The sequence below is a fragment of the Tribolium madens genome, unplaced genomic scaffold, assembly GCF_015345945.1.
Source record: "Tribolium madens isolate multiple individuals breed KSU strain unplaced genomic scaffold, Tmad_KSU_1.1 Scaffold_91;HRSCAF=231;Tcas5.2_LG7, whole genome shotgun sequence".
NCBI lineage: Eukaryota > Metazoa > Arthropoda > Insecta > Coleoptera > Tenebrionidae > Tribolium > Tribolium madens.
In genome coordinates, this window is record NW_025401063.1 from 10,128,954 (window position 1) to 10,154,785 (window position 25,832).

Here is a 25,832-nt window from a genome sequence, read left to right on the forward strand (position 1 = left end):
AAAAATCGTTATCGGTGCTATTATGATAAGGCTTTTCTCCTATTACATAACTGTCATTATCTCGTAAAATTCAAATAAATCACAGCTGGCCATAATTCGTCAAAAGTGTCATTTGTCCACGTAAAAATTTTTGTTTGTGTCATTTAGTGCTTCCCATTAAATCCATTTCGACATTTTTTTCGATAAATTCAGGGACACATCTTCGTTTAACTGAAAATTCACCAGTGTCGGAGTCTGAGAAATTATTCGTGTTGTGTAAGTTTTTTTCTGTCTTAAAATTACAGCTAAATTTATTACGGCAATTGTCAATCACCACATGTCAGTTTTTCACAAGCCACTTGTCGATTGTCGCTAAATTTGACTCAAGTCAGGGGCGTGCGCGACCTATTTTTCTTATCAGATAGGTTTTCATCTGGACGCCCGCAGGTTTTATTACAAGTATCTTTAAAAAATCGGTTGTTATGCGACCCGGGAGGAGATAATATTCTAAACGCAGCACGTGTGGTAATTAATCCTTGTATTTTATCATTGTGAATAAAAAGCGACGTAATAATTTATTCTATTTTTTTAGTTATTACGTTATTAGCATTGAAATTAATGAAGTTCGGCGTAAACAGAAAAAGTTTATGGACTATTAATAGAATTGATTCGCATCATCATTTCGACTTCCACAAACTGCAAAAACTATGGTTTCTACTATTTGTCCTTCGGAATTAAATAAAAGCGAAACCTTTTATTCCTAATTTTTTGGTTTTAATTTCAGTAATTAATTATAATTAAAGTTGGAGGTTATTCGGAATGTTGCATAATTTCTCTTTTTGCTTGCTAATATTTTATTGCAATAAAAAGTTGGAAAGTGGCGGCGATTTTGGGGACTCGAATATTCATTTATTTGTAGGACAATCACGATGTTTCATTGTGTCGTCATCGCAAATGCAACGCAATTTCTTATTGTGGCTCTAAGATGCGTCATTATTTGTTACTTTTATCAAGTTGTTTATGTTGTTATTTTAAATTTAGTCAATAGATACTGTTTGATAAAGGCGGCAAAACCATCGTCGCTATTGAACATTCCGTTTTATTGTATCCCGTAGACCGTAAGGTCTGTACTGGAATTTAAAATTTATATTAAAATGGATATAACAGGCATATAATCATAAATAATGATTTAGTGTTTGTAGTGAGTATTATTTTACATAATTTACCCACGAAGTTACTGACTTCTATCAGTTTTAGATTTTAGTTGCCTTTTTTATTTTTGGACCACTTACTATACCGGTTTAGATGCAGGATTTTTTTTAATATTACAATTTTTTAGTCAAAGTAAAAAGAGCATTTTGGTGTTGGAATACTGTTTCTTTTGCATATTTTGTATTGCATTATACATAGGTACCAGGTGAATAAAAAAGTATGGAACCAAACGTTTTTCGCTTAAACTATTTTTTGAAAAAACTAATCGATGAATGATAAAGAACTCTAAAAATGTTTTATCAAGAATAAAATTTTTCGAAATTTTCTTTTGTTTTTGAGTTCTACAAAAAATTTCATTTTTTAAAATGTCAACCCACTATAAAACCATTTTTCTCATGAATGTTATGATCCAAGGATTACAATTATCTACATATTTAATATAATTACATAAATTGCAATTTTGACAAAAAAAAACCGCATAACTCAAAATTTAGTTCTCAAATTACGATCACATTTTTTATTTTACTTTAATTTATATTAATTATTATTTTTTGGAGGCAAATGATTAAAAAAAAAACGCTTGGTTTCATACTTTATATTCACCCTGGGTGTATTTTATAACTGCAGGATAGCTCTTCACATAAAAATAACATAAGTTCACTTTTAATTAAAAAAATAAAATTTTAATAAAATAATAATAAATAATACTCCATGCGTTCCAAAATAAGTATTCGATTTTAGTTTTTTAATGGATTATTGAAAAAACTGAATTAAATGTATCAGTAGTTACTTATTTAAATTAAGCATGGGAAAAATTAATTCAGTAGCTCCTACAAATTTAAAATTTGTTAAAATAGTATTTGAAGTAAACAGGTAAAATAACAATTAGTTTAAGGTTAATTATTAGTATTACTACTCTCGTCATGACAAAACTGTCAAAAAAAAGAAAAAATTAAATTTTAATAGTGGCCAGCTGCAATTCAAATAGCGAGTCAGGAACTTGACCGTTTATTGTATAGTTACTAATTTGTTAAATGTTACTCATACCTAAGTGTTAATTTTTAAATGATTTTTTGTTTATGTTATAGTTTTAATTGGACACTTATTTTGTTACAAATAAAATTCCTAAATTGGACATTTACCTATTTTGGAGGAGAGGAAGTATAATTAATTCATGCATGAAACAAGTAGCATTAATTAACTTATCACCCCAATTTTGAGAATTTGTTGAGTTTACCAAAAATCGTTAAAAGCCTGTGCTTAATGCCTTTGTATTTTTCCGTTTACCTTCTCTAATATAAATTTTAGTTTTTTTGTTTTATAAAAAATAAATAAACCCGTTGTACTTTAGAAAAATGAAGATGAAATAAAGAAAAGGATAAGAAAACGAAGACAAATAAATTGTTTTTGTGATTTATTAGATGCTAGTGTTTATTAACTATGAATTATGTATTTTGATACTAATTATTCAACAAGTCTTACCAAGACAATGTGTAATTTTAAAATCTCTGTATTTTTATTAAAAAAAAAACAACAAAACAGTCTGACCATTTTTTGTTAATATGTACCTATTTACAAAAATCAGTAAAATCACTTCGTGATATTATTTTTAACTATTTTGTAAAGTATACCTTCAGGTATATTGCTAGTTCACTTATACGTGGAAAAAGTTTTCGATTATTATAAAATATTGAGAAATGATACTCGTAGTAGGTATGTCAACATTTGCAAATCAAAAGTCGATTTTTTTGTTAATTTAGTTTACTATTATTACAAGAAACTGAACAAATAACTAAGACCATCGAAACTTTTAGCTGAGTGATCCTGTACTTTATTTAGTCTTAGTACATGTAAAAATCAAAGACCGTTAGAAGGTACCTTTTTTTAATATTGCGGAAATGACACTGAACAACAAAACCATCAAAGCATGTCAACATACTTTGAGGTAATTCCGCTATTTTATATAAAAATGCAAAATACACATTTAAGCTGCATTTAAAATTTGATTCAATAAGTATAATATTGCAAAACATTAGGTTTGAATTTAGGGCCAGTTTCATAATTGAATTTAAAGAAGCATTGAAGTAAATGTTATTTAGAACGTGCTGATTACTACGGACTTGTGGAAAAAAAATTCACATTATAAACCAGCACTGACTCTCTTTAATTCGATTATGAAACTGGCCCTTACTCTGTTTTTTCGAAAAACTATTATAATAAAGGTATCTTTTGTGGGTCATGCTGGACTAGAGGTTTAAACGGTTTTAAAAGTTTTTTAAAATGTATTTATTCAAATCACAAAAAATAATAAGCACAACTTAAATATGAACATAAATTAGGGCAGTTTGACTAGACTGAGAGATAACTTTGACCGCAGCCAATGACGCATTATATGCTTTAAGCTCACTTCCTGCAACCGGTGCAAGGACACCTGTGTTATCGTCACCATCGCGTCCGATAATAGTCCGTCGAATCAAATCTACAAATGTTTTTATTAAAGCGAGTAGAATTTATTTTGGTGCAAACCGTCCCGTCCCGTTCCATCCCGGCAGGGATCATCACTTATATTTTGTCATCTCTGTTGCAGATATGTTCCCTTGGTATAGTTAGTTGCAGTCCGGTGTCCTGTCGTAATCGTCGTATCCTGTCCGCCGTCTTCGAAGCCGAAAATAGTCCGACCTGGTGCGCGCATCTTCACCATAGCTCCTTCGCTTCCAAGGCCAAGTGGGGGGACGCTATCTAATCACCGCCCCGTGACATGTCGCTGATTCAGTCTGCGACGAGCCTGTGAGCAGTGTAGACTGTCGTTCATCTCCGAGAGTTCACCCTGCAGCTGGTGCGCGAGTGTTGTCAGTGCGCAGTGTCGTAACACAGAAATCATACGTAAAGCGGTCCGCTCTGCGCTGATGGACGCCTGAACATTGACAAAATGGCCGCCGATTCGGGAATGGATACGTGCCCGTCGCCAGAGATAGCCGACTCCAGGAAGAGACCACTGGACGGTGACACCGACAACGGCGACACCAAGCGCTCCCACTTCAGTCCAGGTAAAGCCCGCCGTTGACTCCGTTTCGCGGTCTCGAGTGTCAGCGCGCTGTCGGCAGCGAGCGGTGTCGGAGAGGCGGCCGCCTCCTGGGGGCGCGCCGCGTCAGTCGTTCGCACACCGATGTACGAGTCGGTCGCGCCCCGCAGGGACGAGCCACGACGACGACGCCGACGGCCAGATGATCAGCAGCTCGGACACGTTCCATCTGCGTAATTTGGCAAACACGTTGCCGAGTGGTGAGTTACGACACCGACAACAAAACTCGAAACAACGCTTTTTCGGTGCGATTTCTGTGTCGACCGGTTCCTGCTTGCCTGCTGCATTTTGCCACATCACACGACGCATTCCGGGGATTCCGGGTCGGTGCTAATTCGGCGCGATGCGGTGCTGTGCAGCAGGTTTTGCTCTATTCATACATTCAAAATTACCCATTTCGTAATCGAAACAATTATTGTTATGTAGAATTTTTACCAAAAATGTTTAACTGATCACGTATAGCGTGGAGGGGGGTGTTTTACCTGATAATTTTATTAGCTGACGTCACCGTAACCATCTATATTTTTGAAATAATACCATGTTTGTAGTTACACTGGTTTAGTTTCGTGTTCGTTCTTGGTAGTGGTGTAGGTTTATTATTATGTCTGAACCAATGGTTATACTAATTAAGCAAATTCATTTACAAAAGGTGTATGCAGCTGCCCCAGCTTTTAAAAAAAGTAAGACATTTAAAATTCTATTTTATTAAGATAAAATATTACACTTTGGAAGTTATCTTAAAGTAAAATATTATATTTTCCAAATGACATTGTTTACTGCAAAGTAATACGTGGGATCGTAAGGGCTATCTAAATAAGTATAAATATTATTATTGTCTTATTGAAAAATTTAAAACAAATAAAACTACGGGGTGGTAAAAATGAGCCTATTATAAGTGCCACTTATTTTTTTCGGATTAAACTTGCAAAATTGTAAGTTCAACCATTCACAGTGCCTTTCACACTTCTTAATATTTCCAATAATAATCTTGCCAAAAAAACTATTGTTCCTTGAAATATTTGTACACAATCCAGCTTCTTGGTTATAGGTAGGTATCCTTTTGATTTGTCTGAAATAAAAATAAATATTGAATTTTAATGGCAGAACGATGAAACTATTGTTATTCGGGCTATTCTCGTTCTTAAGAAATTATATAACTTTGTAAACATCATTATTATCGTTAGAATGACTTGGATGAATAGATAGATGATGCACTTGGCATCGTGACGCCAAGGTCACTTTTTACGTTATTATATTTTTATTATTATACGTTCTCATGCACGTTAATTAAATTTATATTATGGGATAAAAATAAAACTGCTAAAACATGTCAGTCATATCGAGATTTTTAATATAATACAAGCAAAGTTTATCAGATATTAGATAAGTATCTCATTTTCAAGCAGATGATATTCAACGAGTTCGTTTGATGTTTGATGAAAAGCGAAACTCTAAATTTGCACAAGTTCCATAACTACTTAGGCAAGGGAGATCGAGAGTTTGCAATATTAGCTTATTCTGGCACCAAAACTTTTCAAATTATTATTATTTTAAAATTTCATTAATTGCCACACAAATTGAATTAAATCTGGAAACAAATTTGAATTTTATCTGATCGTGACAAACATGCATCGATTTTGATAAACTGGTTTTAAATATCCATTAGCTGATCGTTTAGATAACATTTAGTTTTCATTAGGGTTGACTAATAATGTTTGCATCCTTAACTGCATTTCTGCATAAGCAAATATTTCAATCAATAATGCCTCATTATTTCGAGTTACACAAACCTATAAGCTATGCAATTAAGTACTTGATAATTTTTCTCGCAAACATCTAGGATAATTCGGGTAAAAAGCAGTTACCATGCTCGCAAACGTATGAGATTCTAAGAGGACTTAATTAAATATGTATGCATATCGTAATCGACCTGCTGGCTTCCAACCAGCCGCACCTGGCATCTATGGCACACAGTATGTACATTTATTTTTTTTTTATCTGCAAGAACATAAATATGTGAAATCCTGACAAAATTATATCATACTCGTAAAATGGATTTTGTACTGGGTAAGACGGTCCTCGGACGAGCAAATTATAATTATTACATTTCCATGTCTATGAAAATCTTCCACAATAATTAGTGTGATTATGTTATCGACACGTGTCGTCAATACATTCGGTTCACGGTTAAGTGGCCATTTGTTGGGTTGTAAATAACGTGTGTGAAGAAAAAAATTATGAAATTTTGCACAATTCGGTTTCATGGAAATTTTTGCAAAACTGCTTAAGCAACAAAAGGACGAATAGGTAGATAGAAGACTTTATTCAGACATCTCAGAATTAAATTCCATAAAATGGGGCGTAAATTCGGAACGTGCCAGATGATTGATGATAAGCTATGAGGGTTGGAAAGTCTCTAGACGTTTTTCAAGCTATACAACGTCTTAACCACCAACACCGGAAATGTGTTGGGATAATATTGAATCGGAAAAGCATTTTCGGTGTAAACTAGCTGAAGAATCGTTCAGGAGCGGTTCGAACTAATTCAATAACACGCGAAATTAAGTCGAAGTTTGTGGTAGTGTTAGGGGTTGTATTTGTGATCACAATGATAAGGGGAGTTTCATTTGCTTAATGCGATGGAGATAATATTGGTATTTACTAGTAATGAACTACAAACGGGTGTAATTTATTTCGTGAATATGCATGTACTTGACAAGGCTGCAAGAGTGGAAAATTATCAAATGTTTGGCTATTTTGCCATCTCGATTTGTTTCATTTGACAGTTGTAAATAGAATTGCGGTAGAAGTTCCGGTGATAATACTATTAGCCCAGAAATTATATCAGTTTCGTTGTATGTATTTTAAATAATTTTTTAAGTACTAGAAAAAACTACGGAATTATAGAGCCAGTCCCGTACAAACAAATGGTTCTAAAGGTCAGTTTATTGTAATTTTTGTCCGAAATTTCAATTCAATTGGATAATTTCAAGGTTGTTTTGTTGGGAACTATGCGAATACGAAAGTGTTCAATGTTACCTACATTTGACAAAAATCAAATTACACAAACGGAGAACCGCCATCCCAAAATTTAATTAAAGGTCGAGAATTTTAGTCAAAAAATATCTAACAAGGTCGCCTTTCTTGCAAAAATGAAAGTGTTCAATGTCGCCAAAAACCGAATCTGGGCTAAGAATACGAGGTTCATAGATTCATCCAGTGGCGTCTCGTGCAAATTTTTTTGAGTTGTCTAATGGACCGTGACATTTTTAAAGGTCAGACATTTGATAGGAGGATGATTTGTTTATAGCGAAATATGGGGTCATGGACTTGAAAGTATTTTGGAAAATGCTCAAATCATGATAAAAGCTTTTCAAAAAAATTGGAAAGGTGCACTTGTTGCGCTTGCAGATGCTCATTGCGATTCATCATCATCATCATCATCATAAACCTTTCTCTTTTCTTTTTGTCCGATAGTAATCGCGGCAATAGCCGACAGTACATGATCGTAATATCAGTACTATCATCGTTGCGCACTTGTAACACGTTAACAAGGTCAAAATACCGCATTTTAATGTTTTTTTTTTAAATGTGCATTGATGTACCGGTGTCCGGGGAAAATACTCCTAGGTCACAACAAGAAAAAAATTCTATGGACCTATTCCTATGGTATTTCCGGACATAGGAAATGCTTCTTGAGGGACCTAAAGTCCTTCGAAGACAAAAGACGTTTTTTTCAATTATCTCAGTACCTAACTGGCGGCCATAAATTTACAAAAGATTGCAACTGGAGTAATTTTTTGTCGTTGAGTCTATTACTGATATTAAAAATTGCGTACATATTCTAATTACGATGGGGCGGACGCATTGGGTTTTTTATTTTTTTTTGACACATTCGGATTTATTAGCTAATTTTTTTCTAAATTTCTTGTGTTATTTTTCTACAGTTTTGTACCGTTTTCGAGAACAAGTTTTTTCTTAACCGTAACCCTAATTCCGAAAAGCCATCCACGCATTGAATTTTTTTATGTAAGGTTGATTTAGCGCTTTAGGTTCCCTAGGATACTTTTCCGGATATGGGTTCATAAGAACTTTTTTTCTTATTTCTTCCCGAAATTTTTCAAAGTTTTTTTTTCCGGAGACACGGTAGTGTTGGGTTTCGGTTCTTTGCCAGTAAATCGTCAAGTAAATGTTTATTTAGTGGTTGTTACGGAATTATTAACTTTGGTAGAAAATGACTCAAACAAAGAACAATAAAGTGGACAAGGTAGAGACCTCTAACCCTTTTACTAGTTTATGACGTTGTTGAATTTTCATTTGGATAAGTTCGCAACCCTACTATTTCATCTTTATGAAAATCATAAAACTCGAAACTCTGACTTTCTCATGAGAATTTACGTTATCCTATTATAGTCGAAAGTATAACAAGGTACACGCAAATCGGTAGGTTGAAGATTATCGAAGTGTAAATAAAGGGTTGCTGGGTGAGACAAGTACGACTTTGTTAGATTTTTGACCCTATTTTAACCGATTTGACCAAATTTTGCTTGCATTTGTCATGACGCATTTTTCTGAATAGCTGACTGTTTAAAAAATCCGTAGGTGTTGTATGAATGAAATCCGCCATCTACGGTTGAATACCCGTCGGCTAGGAATGGAATGTAACGATTTTGCTAAGTAGCAGTAACATTACCATCGACCTTGGACAAATTAACTTGCTTTTATCCTCCCACTATGTACTAATTGTTATCTAATCGGTTAGACAAATTTGAAAATTTTTGTCAAGGGAATAATATAATTACACTGGAATCGATCTATAGCTTATTGCTTGTTGCTAAGGAGGCGATATAAGTTATCCCGGTTTCGACTTTTGATTCCTTCAGGCATTGATTAAGCATTAATGTCGACGTATGAGAGGGAAAGGGGTGGTCAAAATAATGACGTTTCGAGCAAGCGTGTCTTTCTTTGATAAATTTATTTTTAGCTCAGAATTTAATTTTTTTCTCAAAGGGTTGTGATAAATAATAAGAAGCAGTTGTGTTTTTAAACTTTTAAATGTTCAATCTTTTTTTGCATAATCTATTCGAGAATAATCGGTGTACCTAATTGGCATTTAATGCAATATTTTATCTTTCAATTACTCTCTATTGTGGATTTGTTTCGACATAAAAAGTAAATTTTTGAATTTTTTTCGTCTACATTTAGCGTACAGAAATAAACTTATCGTTGAGACATTTACATATTAGGTATTAAAACATCGATAACAAGCTTAACAACAACAACCGATTTTCTGTTGTTCAGTCTAATAATTATTGTTTTGCTTCTTTGTAGGGAATGATGAATGTTTTAATAAATTCAGTAAAGAACTAAATGAACCAACAAAAATCTTGTTCCTTGAAGCATTAGGTGAGTTACACAAAATTTATAAATGTTTAATAAACTACGATCCTGGAATCGCATTTTGCAATTTATTGAAAGTTGGCACTTTAAAAATTCGCAAGCAGAGTATCTGTAAACTTTAGAGGTTCATGTATATTTATATACAAAAAATCTTTTAAAATATTCACTCCAATTGCTTATGAGGAAGCACAGTAATGGAAGAAGGTAGCGTATAAACTGTATTTCAAGTCAAAAAAATTCATACATGTCATTCGTGTCGTTGGCATTTATACAAACCTTAAAACCCATCTGGAAAAACGCGCATTTTGAAGATTACCTTCTGATTTTCATTTAAAACCAAATTGTATTAGACCGACTTATTTCTATTGTTCTTGTTGATGGTGTTTGGCAGGGCTTCTGTTACGGTCTTCTGTTTCCTTTGTTAAGCAAAACAGTAACAATGTTGTTACAGACATACTTTAATAAGAACATTATCATAATTGACAACGGACCAACCAAATGGAGTCATCACTGTATATCTGAGATTGCTTTTGCTTTTCTATGAAATATTTTATTGGCTTTGTGGTACAATACAGAAAAAGCATTTTTTGAATATATTGAGAAGTGCTCGGGTCGAAATCGATATGAAGCCACGGTTTATTGCGGATTTTTTCTCTATAATACATCTTGAGAAAGCGCTCGCAAATTCTCTCCATACACGCGTAGTATGTGCATTTTTGTTATTCGAACTTGAACATCATCGCCAGGTTGGCTTAATTGAATTAGTGAGTACCACGATTGTATGTATACGAAGTGGGCTCAAGGCGAACTGTTAAAACGGTAAATGCGATGTTGGATGGACTGCATTTTTTGTTCAGAAGCACCTCTCTCTAATTAAAATAACAATTTATTAAATGTTTGTCGATAGTTATGCATAGATTAAAAATAACCCTGGCCTTGTACATAATATGTACAAGTTGGAAGAGAAAATCGATCCAGTCAACATACTCCAATCCGAATAAATGTGTGTTATTTATTATTGCTGTTTTTTGGAGTTGTCGTAAAACTTGAATAACTTCAATTAAAGCGGATGAAATTGAGTTAGTCGAACTTTTTCTCCGATAACACGATACACTGTATTGTTTCAGTTAGGAAAATACTGGAAGGAGAAAGGTCGTTAATCAAATTGTCACCGACAGAGGGGCTGCTTTTAAAACTGTTTGGTGCGAGTTTAATTCGCTTTGGGTAGCCCACGATCATATCTAATCTGAAGGGATTTCCTGTTTTTTAAACACATATATTTGTGTTCAATGTTCGAGGTAAATTAACATAAAATGGAATCGTTGAGTCAACTTTTGTTTGTCATTGGAATTTTGTTGCATTATGTAATCGCACTAAATTTGATAATGAACCAACTGGAAAGAATCTAAACTGGACCTTCTGCGAACCAGTGTCGTCTTTTGGTTTAGAAGCTACTACAATTCGATGAGTCAAAAATACTTAGGCATCTGCTAAACTGTATAAGGCTGCTGAAAAATTTAGCACTGATTTACACAATTTCTTACAAGTATTGACACAACTCTTATATTGTGCTTTTTTGTGTTAGTATGGGATTGGGAAGTGTGTCATTACGTCTCAAGGGAAGAAAATATTTTACCTTACCCGGAAGTTTGGACTCTAGGGAGAAAATTGCACTTGTTGGAGGATATGAGTAATTCTTTGCAGGAATTCGAAATTACACATGTTATTTTTACTCCTTATTTATCTTTTTGAAGTGATTTTGGTAAGACTGAGTGAAACAATTATTGTATATTCTAACCACTTTCACTTGTTTGTTTTGTTCTTTTATTGTTGTTCATCTTCTGCCAGTATTTCCGCATATCAAAGAGAGTTGCTAATGGCAACTTTATAATCTCTTATTAATTTCAAAAAGGTATTGAATGTTTCCGTTAATCATCGTCGCCTAAAGTTGTTCGTTACGTAAACCAGCGAATGACACAGCGTTCGCCTTGAGAATGCGTTTTCAATTTTCAATAGCACAGCGAGTGACAGTGTGCCCAGCCTAGACCCACTGACATAACGCCAAACACAATATTACTTGCTCTAGATAGAGCTGTTGCATCTGAGGTCGTTCGTTCTTGACAACGCACAGACGCCTTCTAATAATTGAGCCTATTTATAGACACACGTCGTGACCTACATTAAAAAAAATATATAGAAACGTTTTCGTGTCTTCGTATGCGTATGTCCACACGTTTATTGTAGTGACATTTTAACATTTTATGCGTTTCGACATGATTGTGTTGCGGCATAACGAGTATACACGAGCAGGACTTTCTCTTTAAGACGAGCGATTTTTCACAATTTTCTTGGCGTTGTGTAATTCACAAAAACTACCAAACTGGTCGAGGAGGCTTTTACGACAATTATTTCGGATCTTGCGTGGTTTGGGCTGGAATGACATCATCGGATTCCGGACGCTCGTCCGGAAACGAACACCTGTTCGACTTATTACTGCAGTTGCGAGGATGGGATGGGATTTCAGGATGAGACGGAGGGTTTGGACGGAGATTTCGGGGTGTGGCGGGAATGTTCGCAATTTGAGGGGGCATTTTTGAACTTATAGCGACATTTAGTTGTGTAATAATATACAGTGAGCGGCAAAATTATGGAATAATTTTATTTATTAAAACTGAAAATATTTTGTTTTGACAAAAATGTTCGAACTGGTCAATTTTCTTTTTAAAAAATACAAAATTTTCAACTTGATTTTATGTTCGTTTTTTCGTTAAATATTAGAATCACGTAGATGATACAATTTGATGAAGATTTTGACGTTTTAACTTTTATTTTGCGGCGCTCCATGTGAATTCTCTTGACCAGCTCGCTTCTCGTTTGCTCGTTTCAAGCTATTTAATAGAACTTGTTGCAAATAATTTTATATACGTATAATATTTTCTTTGTAAAAAAATATTTATACATTTAGAAATAGATTTTTGCCCTAGTTATTGCCTCAATGTTAAAATATATTGAAATTTAGGGATCCGTGTATTTGTATTTTTTCAAAATAATTCACTTAACTGTCAGGCGTCGGAAACATTTCTTGCGAATATATAAATAATGTTAGATGCATTGTTTAAGCATCCACCATTTAGCATGTTGTCCCAAAGGAATCGTGGGAGACACTTTCTCCTGTCGGATGTTGGAAATGGAGAACACAAGCGTCCCGTTCCTGTGGGATGAAATGTCCCCTCATTTCCTTTTATACCTATTTTCTTTATTATCTGACAATGAAACATCTACAAATATTATCTCGATTCGGACGCTTCTCCTGACACTATTGACGCGGGAATATTATTGTGCTTCCTATTGTAGGCTCGGTTATCTTACTGTCATTCACAATACAGATACGTGGACTTGACAGTTATGAGCTTCATTTCAATTAATAAATAATAAATATTATTCCATAATTATGTATTCTAGGAATACCGACTGCAATTTCATCGTCCTGATAGTATCCGACTATAATTCAGACTCGTAAAAAGCAGGACCCCAATTAGTCCAAGTGCTGATGGTCATTGTTTATTTACCACGCAAGACTAATCCACGACTTACCCAACAGGAAACCCGTGCACCATTGCAATCACTTGTGCATTACGTAATTTTTCGCATCGCCAAATACCGCAATTCTGTGTAAAAATGTGCTAAAATCCTAAGCTCAAGGCCGACAAGTTTCGATCCGTGTATAAATGGATATGTTCCGCCCTTGGGCCCGGTCTAAATGTGCGTCTAGCCGGCGATTTTTGTGGAAGTTGCTTCATTTGCGTGACTGCATTTTTGGTCCATTCGGGAACGGTTAAGGAAAGTAATTTGATGAAAGCCGGGGGCGAGGGGTGATAAATTATTCGAAAATATCGCGCGTGGTATAACGAGGGCAATTTGCATGGCACGGTAAAAATCTCTTCTGGAAGCGGTAAAGTGCAATAATTGGAGGGTTGGAGGCACCACCAGCTATTTTGTGTTGAAGAGGTTTGAGTGATGTAATGTGTTATGTATTTACCTACGGTAATTTCGATTTTTTAACCTTGTGCATTTAATGACAGGTAATTTCCAGAATTATTTGTAGATAAGGTTGTTTTTCAGAATAGGTTTTTTACCGGTTATGTAACGTTCCACCATATTTTTTTTTCTTTATACCAACACGTGTATTTTATACAGTTTAGAGAATTTAATGGCTTTTTAAGAAGATACTGCATTTTATGGTACATGCTTTATTATCAAGTTACATGCAGTTTCTTTGCTCAAACTTTAAATTTACTCGTATCACGCAGATATAACTCAAAATCTTTGTTGAAGAAAATTTTGGTAAAATAATTTATTTAATTAGGTTGATGACAGTGCCATTAACGGAAACTTGATGTATGACTGAAAGCTTTTTATGTTGCAAACTTGTCGGAGTTTGCAATTTATTGCAAAAATTAATAAATTACTATTTAAAAAGATTCATTTTGTGTTTTGACCAATGCAATGTGTCCCGTGAAAGTCAAGTTTTATCGTTGCATTTTTATATTTTCAATATCAATTATTAGGAATAAGTCCTCGGAATATTATCTGTTGCAAAATGACATACGAGAACTAGTATCTCATATAGACTGAAAGGAAAAGTGAGAAAAGTTCGTAAGCAATCAGTAAAGTAAAGTCATTTTGTATAAGCGAAACACTCTAAAGAGTCTGAAGGATAAAAAGAAGAGTAGTGTACCGATATGACCTAAATCTCGATTTTATGACTTATTCTTGGGGGTTTTAGGAGAAGAAACTTTATATCGTCGTAGTTCTTATGGTAACAACACACTTCTTTGGTAGACTTTGAAGCGCTTATTCATTTTTCAATCGATAATATTGTCGATGTCTTAATTTAACGATGCATGAAGTCCTTCCAAGATTACCTTTGGACAAATATTTTGCTCTTCTTGTTTGTAGATTTTTATGATTACCTTGGACAAACATGATGTGGGGAGAAGGGAGTTTCAAATTTAATTTGTAGTATGTATCCCTACGTGTTTTGTCAATATTTTCGCTTTTTTCTTATACGAGGAAATTGTGTGTCTTTAATGTTATAATAAAGCTTGTGTACTTATGCCTTCAAGAGACAATTGAAACTTTTCCTAAAATAGTGCCCGGAATCGATTTCTAGCGCCGTATATTTGCATTTTCGTTATGTCTAACCTACATTCGACGCAGCGTAAAAATAGTCCGTACGTAAATTTAGACTGCAATACGGAATTTTTTCCCTGTCCATTCACATTGGCGTAAATACTGTATAGCAATAAATTATAAAGCGACCGCTGCAAACTAGTGTTTGTTCGTAAACAGGAGCCTGGATGTCTGGAAGGTCCGATTTTGTAATTTTGTTATTTTGTTGCAGGCGGAGATGGAACGTATCACTTCAAAGTCCTGGTGCCGAGTGTGGCAGCTGGTGCCATCATCGGCAAGGGTGGCGAGACCATCGCCCAACTCCAGAAGGAAACGGGGGCACGCGTCAAGATGTCCAAATCGCACGACTTCTACCCCGGTAAGTGGATCACAAGATCAACATGAAAAACTCACGTAGGGAGACGAGTTGGTCCCTTGGCGCCGTCGACGCTATAAAGCGGTCAATATCCAAAGGAAACTTTTCTTTTTAATTTGCTGTTTTTGCTCCACATATTTTTTATTCGTGGATTTTAAAAGTAAACTTTAAAAGGAGCTTCTTCAAAGACGACTATTTTTATCATTGATGACATTTGGTCTCAAATATACATATATCAGAAAAGATTTTGCAAGAAAACAAAATGTTTATATTAGGATTTTTCTTAAAAAACATGTCTATTTAAATTTTAATTTTAAAACACTATTTTAGTGGTCACTTAAGCACTAATTAAACTGTGCAAGTGAGCTCAACAGGTACAAATCCAAAAAGAGAGAAAAAATGATTATAAACGAGTTATCTTTAAAAAAAAATACTTTGACTTTTTTGGCCGGGTGTATATTGTGATTTTGTATCTGTAGCATTAAAATAACTTCTATTGTATACACACGAAATAATTACCGTTGAAGTTAAAAAATTCCCGAGCTATTTTTAATGCAATTTTTTTAGTTCCAAGGAGGAAAAATCTATAATTGCAAAACTGAAACATTAAATATTTATATGTATACAACTTTGAAAAATAATATTTGCTAAATTGTAGTGTTACTGCACAAACACAAATGTATCTACTCAAATACCATAAATGTTAAAATAGTAGCTGGTATTTTACTGCTAGGTGCTGGTTTATGAATTTATGGTGTGGTGATATCGCTTGATTATTTATTGTTTGCGGTTTTAATAATGCTTTATTTGACATTTTGCCAAAGTAACAGCATTATTACCATTTATCACGGTACTCATAATTACTGCATTTTAACAGGTGGCAACTTTTATGGTGCATGCATTGAAATTTGGGTGCTGATTTGGCATTTGTAAACGGGCCTATTACACGAGTATAGTATATTAGGTTTTATACCGCATAGTCATTATCCTTGACACAGTTAAAGGTTTTTTCTGCAGAAAGTTTCCATAATGTTTGGGAGGATAATTCGCGGCGCGGTCGCCGTTGGCATTCATCCTCGGCCTAGAATCGATGGAAAATGAAATAATCGTTCGTCTAGGTCAGGTGCAGATGATTTCACTAGTTCGCGTTTTATCAGCACACTCTGTAATTTCAGAAATTCATTTGTAAGTTGAAGCGCAAAAAAACAATTTTCTGAATTAGACGAGGGTTTCGCGTTTCGCAGCGAATTGGTTAACTGAGACTAGAGAAGACAAAACCGAAAACGTGCAACCTAATGGAAACAACACATTTTATCGATGTTGGAGTATAGCACGTAACGTTTTACCACAATCTTGGATGAAAACACGGAAAAACGAAGTTTAAATATGTATAAAGAGAGCAAACCGTCCTTTCTCTCACGACCCCCATTACATTCTATTGCGGTGTGTTCCGCCGACAAAAGTTTTTTCGTCCCGAAATAAGAGCGAAGTTTAAGAAACACAGGAAGAGTGTTTTTCTCTACCTACGTCCTCGAAACCGAAAGATCGAATCATGGAAATAGGCACCGACTTACGACCTACATGAAAATCAATGGATCATTGTTGTTTTGCGGCATAATAACAATTAGAAGCATTATTTCAGGGGCCAACGTTCGGAAATATTTCCTTATATTGTTTTATTATATTCATAAAGAGCCAATATTTGGAACTCCCAACCCTTTGATATTAAATTTGTTATTCGAGAGTTACGCTCCTGAATTGTTGATTGGCTTTAATTAAATTTTATTCAGGATTGTTCACTAATTATGTTGCAGATATTTTAAGGGTCACGGGGGGGAGAACAATCCATTAGGGAAATAATGGATCAACCCAATTTTTACCGAATTAAGCTGTGCCAAGCGAATTTCTAAAACAAACATTTTTGAAATGGAATTATTGTTACATGAGCCAGACAACAAAAAAGCTCAATATTTTATTTTACGAGGCTGTCATAACATTTTTAGACACAATTTCTTTAATGGACAAAGAACATTTTTTTTAAGTTATAATTTAGAAATGTTCTCGTCAATTCACATCGAAAGTATTGTCTGAGAAAATATTGGTTAAATCACTCTTAATTTTTTAGCTATCAATCAGTTCTAGTTTTTATAGGTAGGTAACCATAGTCTTAAGAGTATGTAATTTGATTAATTTCACGCTGTAAATAGAAAAGGGATGAGTTGCTATGTGAAAGTTGTTTAAAATCATAAGCAAATTGGATTTGGTTATGTGAATATTCAATAATTATGTTTGTGAAGCGATTCGTATCCCTCTTAATTTCGCTTGCTTTAGTACGTACTTGTTCACATTTTGCAGGAAATAACGTGAGTTTCTAAGCGTAATTGAGCTAATTATAAGTTTATGTTGAAAATTTTATTATTGAGTATATTCCATACTAATGTTTATTTTAATGAAAACGCTCCACAAAAAACGAAAAATTTTGCCCAAGCTACCTTGCAAGTGAATTTTATTGTCTTATACATAAAAATATGAATATACATATGTTGCAACAAGTGCGAACATCCTACGTAAAGTGTTGCACTTCGTTTAATGAAGTGTTTTAACTGTTACAATTGAGTTTTCCACTGTAACCTTGTCTCGTTTACCTCTATTTTTTTATCAATTTTAATTTGCCTAGATATGCAAATCGGTCATTTTAGATTATATAATGGAGGTTGCAAAGTATGTCAATTGAATGTACTTTAATTGGTTCCCATTAAAAGTCAAGTAATTAACGTCGACAATAACGATGGCTGAAGAGCTAATCGAAAAAATATGTTTATTTATAATTACTTTGGGAATATTTAATTAGTCTTTGGACTTGATGTTAAATCTGAATAATTCAATTCGAATGACGTTTATGTCCAGGTGCCTTCGAATGGCGATTCTCGACTTCTCCCACGTGGTTACGTAACAAATCGAATAAGATAAGACGCGTCGCGTCGCAGTTGTTAGGCGCAAATAGGCGATTCTTGTAAAGCAGAGCTTGACCTTTTCAATTATCTATCGTAATAATTCCGCTACGTAATATGATTTCGATCTCATAAAAGTAAAAATTTAGAAGTTTGATACAAAAATATACATATTTTTTAATCCCTATAATGTAGACAAAGTTTTCCACTTTATATTGTTTTAGAACATCTTCAAGTTGTTTTTCAATTAAACTGCGATTTCGTCATCTGAAAATAATTAGCAAAAAATTCATCAAATTGATAACGATATACTCGTACTCTGTTTAAACAATGAATACATCCAGTAAGTGAAAATATCAGATTAATTTATTTTTTCTAAATTTACTATAGTATTGATTAATGTATAGTGTGTGCATGTTATTTATTCAGGATTGAAGGTTTACTGATGATGATATCTAAATTCGAATTTAAATAACGAAATCAATTTTATCAAAATGTAATTAGCCACTGGAATGTATTATAAACACAAAATTATTGACTTTGTGTATCAGGTGGTTCAAAATTTGTTCGTTGATGTACGTCAGTAAATAACCTATACGACATGTAAATATACCCATTTAAAGTTCCAGCTATTATGTATGTATACTGTACCAATTTGCAAGAACTCTTAGATGATTCGTTTCATATACCTAGATTATTACCGTCATATACCTAGATTACATAATTAATATAAACTTAGGTTACTCTCTTGGTACTCTTTTGTCAACAACATATTCAATGCATTTTTAATGAGAATATGTCCACTGTGACAAAGTGACAATGTTTTAGCGTATTATTTAACAGAGTAGTGGTTTTTAGGCCAGTAATTAGCTTTGTATAGGCAGTGTTACGTGTAATTATAAATTTTGTAATTTTTGCCTAAGACAGAATAAATGGGTAACAAAAAATATCGCCTTTGTCTGTCAAGGTTTTTTAATAGATAAAAGTGTAAAAATAAGCACTCATGTTGTTATTTTTTTTTTATAGAAAAACAAACGGGTGATGCCGGATGATTTAAAAATCATATGCAATAATACAAATAGGAATTTTTAGCAAAAGGTACTCAAGTGGTTTAAAATCGGTGAAAAAGCGGGGCCGTTTCGGATGACAAATGTCTAGTTCCCGGCTCAACTCTTGGCGTTATTAATCGCACGACAAATCAAACGGATTGCAAAAGCCCGACCACATTAATAAATTTCAATCTCGCAAAGGCCAACTCTTGGTCCTTCAAGCCGGATAGTATCGATTCTAGTAGATTGTCGTCCGGCGTTTCTTGCATAACAACAACAGGAGAGACAAGTGTAACAACTCCTCAGTGTAATTTTCGTTGATTGCATAATGATCTGTTCCTGGTGAAGTCGTGACTTTTGATGGCTACTGTCGCGTTGATCCTCTAGTTCAATTAACCTGATTGGGTTAGTGGAGCGCGGAATTGGATTTATCAAGTGGACGGCGAGGACGTCCATTAAAACAATGGACCGACGAGGCGAACGTCCTAATCTCGCACGGAAAAATTTCGTTCATGGGCCAAGAAAATCGAAATCAGCTGATTGCAAGCGAGACGCAATTCGATGATTTAATTATAGAGTAGATTATTTTTAAAATTGTGTTACGCAGAGAGCGCGAAATAATCGGTGCATGCACTTTTTCATTGAGTAACGCGGTTAATTATAATATGTTTGTTTACAAATTAATTAAAATTTTACGCATACTTAGTATTTGTTTTGTTGCAGGAACGACGGAACGAGTGTGCCTCATAACCGGTAGCGTCGACGCTATAATGGTAGTTGCAGACTTTATAGCAGATAAGATTCGTGAAAAACCCGACTTGACCAAACCCTTAGTAGAAACCGAAAGTAAATTAATGCAAGACAGAGACAAACAAGTGAAAATATTAGTGCCGAATTCGACAGCAGGAATGATCATCGGCAAGGCGGGTAACTACATTAAGCAAATTAAAGAGACCAGCGGTTCTTACGTGCAGATTTCTCAGAAGGCTAAGGATGTTAGTTTGCAAGAAAGATGTATAACTGTTATAGGTAAGAATGGAAAAACAAAAACGGTAAATTATTAAAGGCGACCTTTCATAACTTGAATTACGAGCACTGGGGGATAATAAATGTAGAAAACTAGTTTTGTTTCATTTTCGTTCATTCATACTGTTTTCACTGTATGTATAGTATAGTTCTTTAAATAATTTTTCCTTTTGTGCTATTACGTTTAAATGTTTGCAAATCCCGTTACACAAGACACAGGAATAAATATATTTAGAACGTTCCTGCTATAAGAGTAAAGAAGTTATTTCACTGTCACTGTATGCACGATGCACTGAGTTAAACATAAATTTGTTGCTATTTTTAATGAAAATCATGTTTGAAACTATTCCAAATTGGTGTAAGTGATAATTTCAAACTCTGTTTCCATCTATGAGTGTTGTGTAGGGTAGATACTTCTTTTTTAAATAATTAATGGTAACATCGATTTGATGAGCCTGGCAAAGAAATTTATTTTTGAGTATGTAGTTTCTAGGCGAGAAAAAAACAATTCTTTATAGACCTCAGAAAAAGCAGAAATATTTTGTCTTTTTTGTTTTCTTTAGTACTGGTGCTTTTAATCATTTTCATGTTTCGTTTTAACAAAATATATAAATAACATAATACAAGATTTCTAAAAAAGACACCAGTACCTTTTTTGTACGTTTTGTTTCAGTTTGATAACCTTTTTTGATAATCTGGTTTTCTCTTTTATTAAAAATCTCAAGCCTAGGATTTGTATCTTTTTTTAATTTTTCGATACGTTACAATGTTATTACGAGTCCTTAATTAAGTAGTGCTCTAAAACGTGCCCTAGTCCATCACTTTCTCTCTCGCATAACCCAATATTTTCCTGTTCCAAAAATTATAAATAGTTAAATACACCTACTATGTTAATTACGCGAGCACGTGTGTATATGCAAGTACTATTTTCAGTCGAAAAGGCCTTGAACATCGTCACATTTTAATCCTGGTGTTGTTATGTCATCACTACGATGCACACCGCCACCTGTAACAAGCGAACAACGTCTAATGGTTTCCTCCTACGCGCGAAACAAAATTTGAACATTTACAATAACTTCGATTTATGGATTTATGTTTTTTTTATTATTTTCGTAGGTGAAAAAGAACAAAACCGACAAGCGTGTCAGATGATACTAGCAAAAATCGTCGAAGATCCTCAAAGCGGAACGTGTCTGAACGTATCCTACGCGGACGTGAACGGTCCGGTAGCCAACTATAACCCCACGGGTTCACCCTTCGCCCAACAAAATGCCGGAAGCGCGTTCAACGCATCCACGGCTAGTCTGAACAGTGGACTCAGTTCGGTATCACAAAGTATCATGCTCAATGGAGGACTCAATCTCAGCCTAAACCTCAACGCTCCGGGACAGAACGTCGGCACCGTAACAGCCCAGCTGCTGGACCACATCAAAGTAAGTGCAAAAAATTCTGTAAATGTATACAATACAAGTTTTTAACACTTGGATTATTTAGCTGCAACTGAGAAACACCGGTTTTTCCGACTCCCATATCGTCGAGATTTGCGCTGCTCTGTCCGTCTTGGCAAAATACGGCATTTTAGCTATGGGTTTGGGGTTGGGGAGCGCCCACACGGGGGCGTTGCCTGTTTCAAGTTACCTAGGTGTGATGGACCAAGCCAGCGCCGCCACAGCCAATACAGGAGCCGTCTTCGGGCCTATTGGGGGCCAGGTCAGTCTAGCAGAATGCCATTTGGGTAAGTCGAATATTGTTATTGATTAGATATTTATGATTTCGATAATTTTACAGGTACCACGTCCCCAACTCCACGATCCAATATAGAAAGGTATGATTCAACATTCGATCCATTCAGACATCAAAGTTCACCCGCAACAGCACCCATCTCAATCAACAATAACAGCTTTGGTCTAGGTACAGGTCAACAAATGGCTGTGCTAAGTAAAAGTCCCACTCCTGCGGAATTAAATGGTGCTAAAGACTCTAAAAATGTCGAAATTGCAGAAGTAATTGTTGGTGCTATTTTAGGTAATGGGAGTTTTAACATTCATCCATTCATTTAAGTTAAGCTTGTAGGCACGGAAAGGCTGAAAAAAGGCTGCTAATTTTGTTGTTTTTTTATTCAAACGATCAATGATAACACTTAAGAATAAAAAAATAGAACAGAATAGCTGAATAGAGTTACATTAAAAAATTTAATTGTTGACTGCCAACAATAACTATTAAGGTTTTTAAAATCCTTGTCACTGTACTCTGCAGTACGTATCCTTGTCACTTACAGTTTTTACTTGTACTTTGGAACACATTCCAGTATTGTTGTTGAAATGTATTTTTTGTAATTCGATTCAGTTTGCACAAGTAGTTTTTAATGTAATTTAAAAGGACTATCTATGCAACGTGTTAATTGATTTATATTTTTTAAATCTTTCTGCAATGATTATTCTAAGTGGCTAGACTATTCTAAGACACTTTTCATATAACAAATTTAGCAACAGCTTTTTCGTTTTCGCCCTTGCGTTTCGTTTTCGGTCGTGAAACTGAAAACAGCAAGCATTTTGGTATTTGTTACAGGTCCTGGGGGCCGTTCGTTAGTTGAAATTCAGCAGCTGAGCGGGGCTAATATTCAGATATCAAAGAAGGGTATTTTCGCACCGGGAACTCGCAATAGAATAGTGACTATAACGGGTAGTCCGCAATCGATAAACACGGCCCAATATCTAATCGAACAACGTATTTCCGAAGAGGAACTGAAGAGGGCAAGGAACAACGGCCTCGGTACTCTAACCATGCAGTGATGGCGTCAAACCGTTTTAAATTCACCCAGATTGTTCAGGTACACGCAACAGAGATTGTTAATGTTTTAGAAGAGAAAAAAACTAAAATAGTAAAAATGGTAACAAATTTTTATTTACGATTTAAATGTGTAATAGGGAGACATTTTAAATAGTTTGTTGTTGAATATTTTTAACGAAATGAAAGTTATTTATGATGATGACTCAAGGTAAATTGCGCAAGGCTGTTTATATACAATGTGAACTTTTTAAAAGATGTATACCTATTTACATAATTGTTTGTACTGTACCTCGGGGTAGTAATGGAAATTTTTTATATAGTCAATTCCTTGAAAATGTGATGTGATTTGTTAATATTTATTTTTATTTGTTTTGTTTTTATTATCTAAATATTAGACATTGTAAGGGTGAGTCTTGTATGGCCGTATCGTTTCTTCCCCATGCAAGGCTCGCCTCGAACAACAGTAAAATTTTCGTTATGTTCTGTTTGATGTAATTACAGAGTTTAATGATTATACGAAACAAATTTGAGGTAAATGATCTGATTTACAAGATTTAGAATAGTGCTATATTCTAATTGATAAAAAATTGTGATTCTTCATTCATTCACATCATTATCAACACTCTGATGTTTGTACCCATGCTTTGTTTTTATTTTATTTTTTTTGTACATATATACATAACTTTACTTTTGATAGTTGTTGAGGAGTCGAGCACGTCGAGGCGTGAGCGTTAGGTCATTAGAGATGTGTGCATATGTGATTGGTAATAGCAGTCATTCGAGCAATTCCTAAATTTCGTACCTGCTGAAGAACCTCATCAATATGACAAGCGACATTTGGCTGGCCAAAGAGCATATTGAATTTATTTAGATGAAAATATTTAAAATCCGTTACCAATCATGAGATTTTATTTTTGAGGTTTTGGCCGAAGAGGCATGACATTGTAAATAGTCATAGCGTTAGTCATCTATACTCACCCAACTCTGCTGTTATTCCTTCTATAGATCTATATATTATTATTAAAAAAAGAATATATATGAAGATAAATGTAACTAAAAATTATATATTGTTGTTATCGCATGTTGTTAATATTGTTAATGTTTGGACACTCGCTGCTGAATATTTAACAAAGCCGTTGACTAATCGACTTACATGCGGTTAACTTTGGAAATATTTTATTTTTAGATTTAATTTAACGGAGATCTATGCAGGTCATAGACGTGGTAAGCTGTGGCATTCCATTTAACGAAAAAAAACACGTACCATACAGAGTTTATATAGTTTTGTTAAGATTGTTTTATTTTTTTATTTTTCGATTGTTGACGGAATAGTTTAAATATTAAGATGCCGTTAACACAGAGCATAGTTTCATTGTCTAAATGTATGTGATCGCCGTAGTTTCATAATGTTGAGTCAAAGATATTAATATTCTATAAACGATTGTTCCAGATTTGTGCGCTGTAAATCAAAGATTTAACAAAATAATATTTGGTCTATATTTCATGTTAAAATCTTTAGATATTTAAGAATTGTTTCGTTTTTAGTTGTTGCTTCTCCACGTTTTAACATATGCCTCATACTTTGATATATTTAATTAAAAAACTGTTCTATATACAACATTACTGTTGCTGTGATATTCACATCTGTGGGGTTACCTGTCTCAGGCTTTGGATGCCCGTCATTTCACAAAGTATGTGCAATATTACATTGTCATTATAGTCACGTGGTTTGTCTGTTATCGTAGATGACGGGCAATCCACCGCTCTCGGGGGTAACTGTGAATTTAGCTAGAGTTCATATTATAATATATTGAGGAAAAATAATTATAATAGGTAGTCGAGTCACGAGAAACATCCCGTGCTTGCCATTGGCCAATCTTTATGTCACTATGGCATTAAAACCAGCGCCATTTTCCCGTTCTCTTCTACTAGCAGTGCAAATTAAAGTGACCTTTATCAGACGTAATTAAATAAGCAAACATGTTGTGACTTGTATTCACTTGTTTTTAATGCCAAAGTGACACTATCGTCGGAAATCATTTATTTTTCGGATCGGAGGCGAGCAAATAGTTTAAGTTTGCCCGTCTCAGGTTTTTCCAGATTCGATTTCTTTTGTATATTTTTATAGGGGTGTCGTGTGGGTCCGTTGGTACCCTTTTTTTTTAAAAAAGGCCTATATTGGGGTCCCGGGCCGACGCAGCGCTGTCTTGTAGCCATGTATGATTTATTCTAAGTTAGCTTAAGTGATTTAGTCATTTCGTGGTAATAATAGATTAGATATAAAAAATCCGGGGCTAAAGGTACCTTATGATTGTTTGTGTGTGTGTGCATGTGGCCGATTGGCAACATCCAAGTCCGACATTTAACGATTAAGTTACCAGTTTTGTGTAGGGGAAGTGTGTTTTCTTGCACTGTTTTAAGAAATGAGCAATGCCGATTTTTCGCACTTGAGGGTTCTGTTATGATCGATACGTAACAGTTCGTTAGTTAGTCAACAATTGTTTGTACAGTGATAATAGTTTACAGTTTTAAGAAGGTGACACGGGTTTATAGTTCTTTCAAAGTTGCTGTGGCAGTGTTCTTAGGTTCGATGAAAGGACCTAAGCACAGTGTCTATACATGTTTTTGTTTTTTCTTTTTTAATAAGTTAGTCCACAGCATTGTCAAACACACTATAATTCAATAAAATCCATAGTGCCATATATCGTATTATTCATGATTCCTCATCACACGCAACATTAACATGTCCATTTGGAGCACTCTATTGTGAAGCCTTCTCCATAGGACAATCATTC

At 34.5% G+C, this 25,832-nt stretch overlaps 1 protein-coding gene across 7 annotated transcripts; it reads left to right on the forward strand.

Annotated features, from left to right (window-relative positions):
• Positions 1-71: 71 nt before the first annotated feature.
• On the forward strand, positions 72-25,739 carry LOC123010937 (RNA-binding protein Nova-1). 7 transcript variants are annotated; one of them, XR_006413118.1, is made up of 9 exons: positions 73-255; positions 3,779-4,238; positions 15,078-15,224; positions 19,945-20,250; positions 21,364-21,680; positions 21,742-21,982; positions 22,036-22,072; positions 22,159-22,272; positions 22,816-22,954. XR_006413118.1 is itself a non-coding variant. In XM_044408138.1 (8 exons), exons 2-8 carry the CDS (start codon positions 4,121-4,123, stop codon positions 22,838-22,840), a joined length of 1,191 nt encoding a protein of 396 aa, XP_044264073.1. In that variant the 5' UTR covers positions 72-255; positions 3,779-4,120; the 3' UTR covers positions 22,841-22,985. The 7 variants fall into 7 exon arrangements, 6 of the variants coding, with proteins under 6 accessions (XP_044264073.1, XP_044264068.1, XP_044264070.1 ...); XM_044408138.1 differs by lacking the exon at positions 22,159-22,272 and having other exon boundaries at positions 72-255; positions 22,816-22,985; XM_044408133.1 differs by having other exon boundaries at positions 82-255; positions 22,036-22,272; positions 22,816-25,739.
• The last annotated feature ends 93 nt before the right edge of the window (positions 25,740-25,832 follow it).

Excerpts from the sequence above, each read along its gene's own strand:
- LOC123010937 (XM_044408133.1), top strand. The coding sequence starts at position 4,121 with ATGGCCGCCGATTCGGGAATGGATACGTGCCCGTCGCCAGAGATAGCC. Across the intron at positions 4,239-15,077 it reads GCGCTCCCACTTCAGTCCAG|GCGGAGATGGAACGTATCAC; the intron begins GTAAAGCCCGCC and ends ATTTTGTTGCAG. Across the intron at positions 15,225-19,944 it reads ATCGCACGACTTCTACCCCG|GAACGACGGAACGAGTGTGC; the intron begins GTAAGTGGATCA and ends GTTTTGTTGCAG.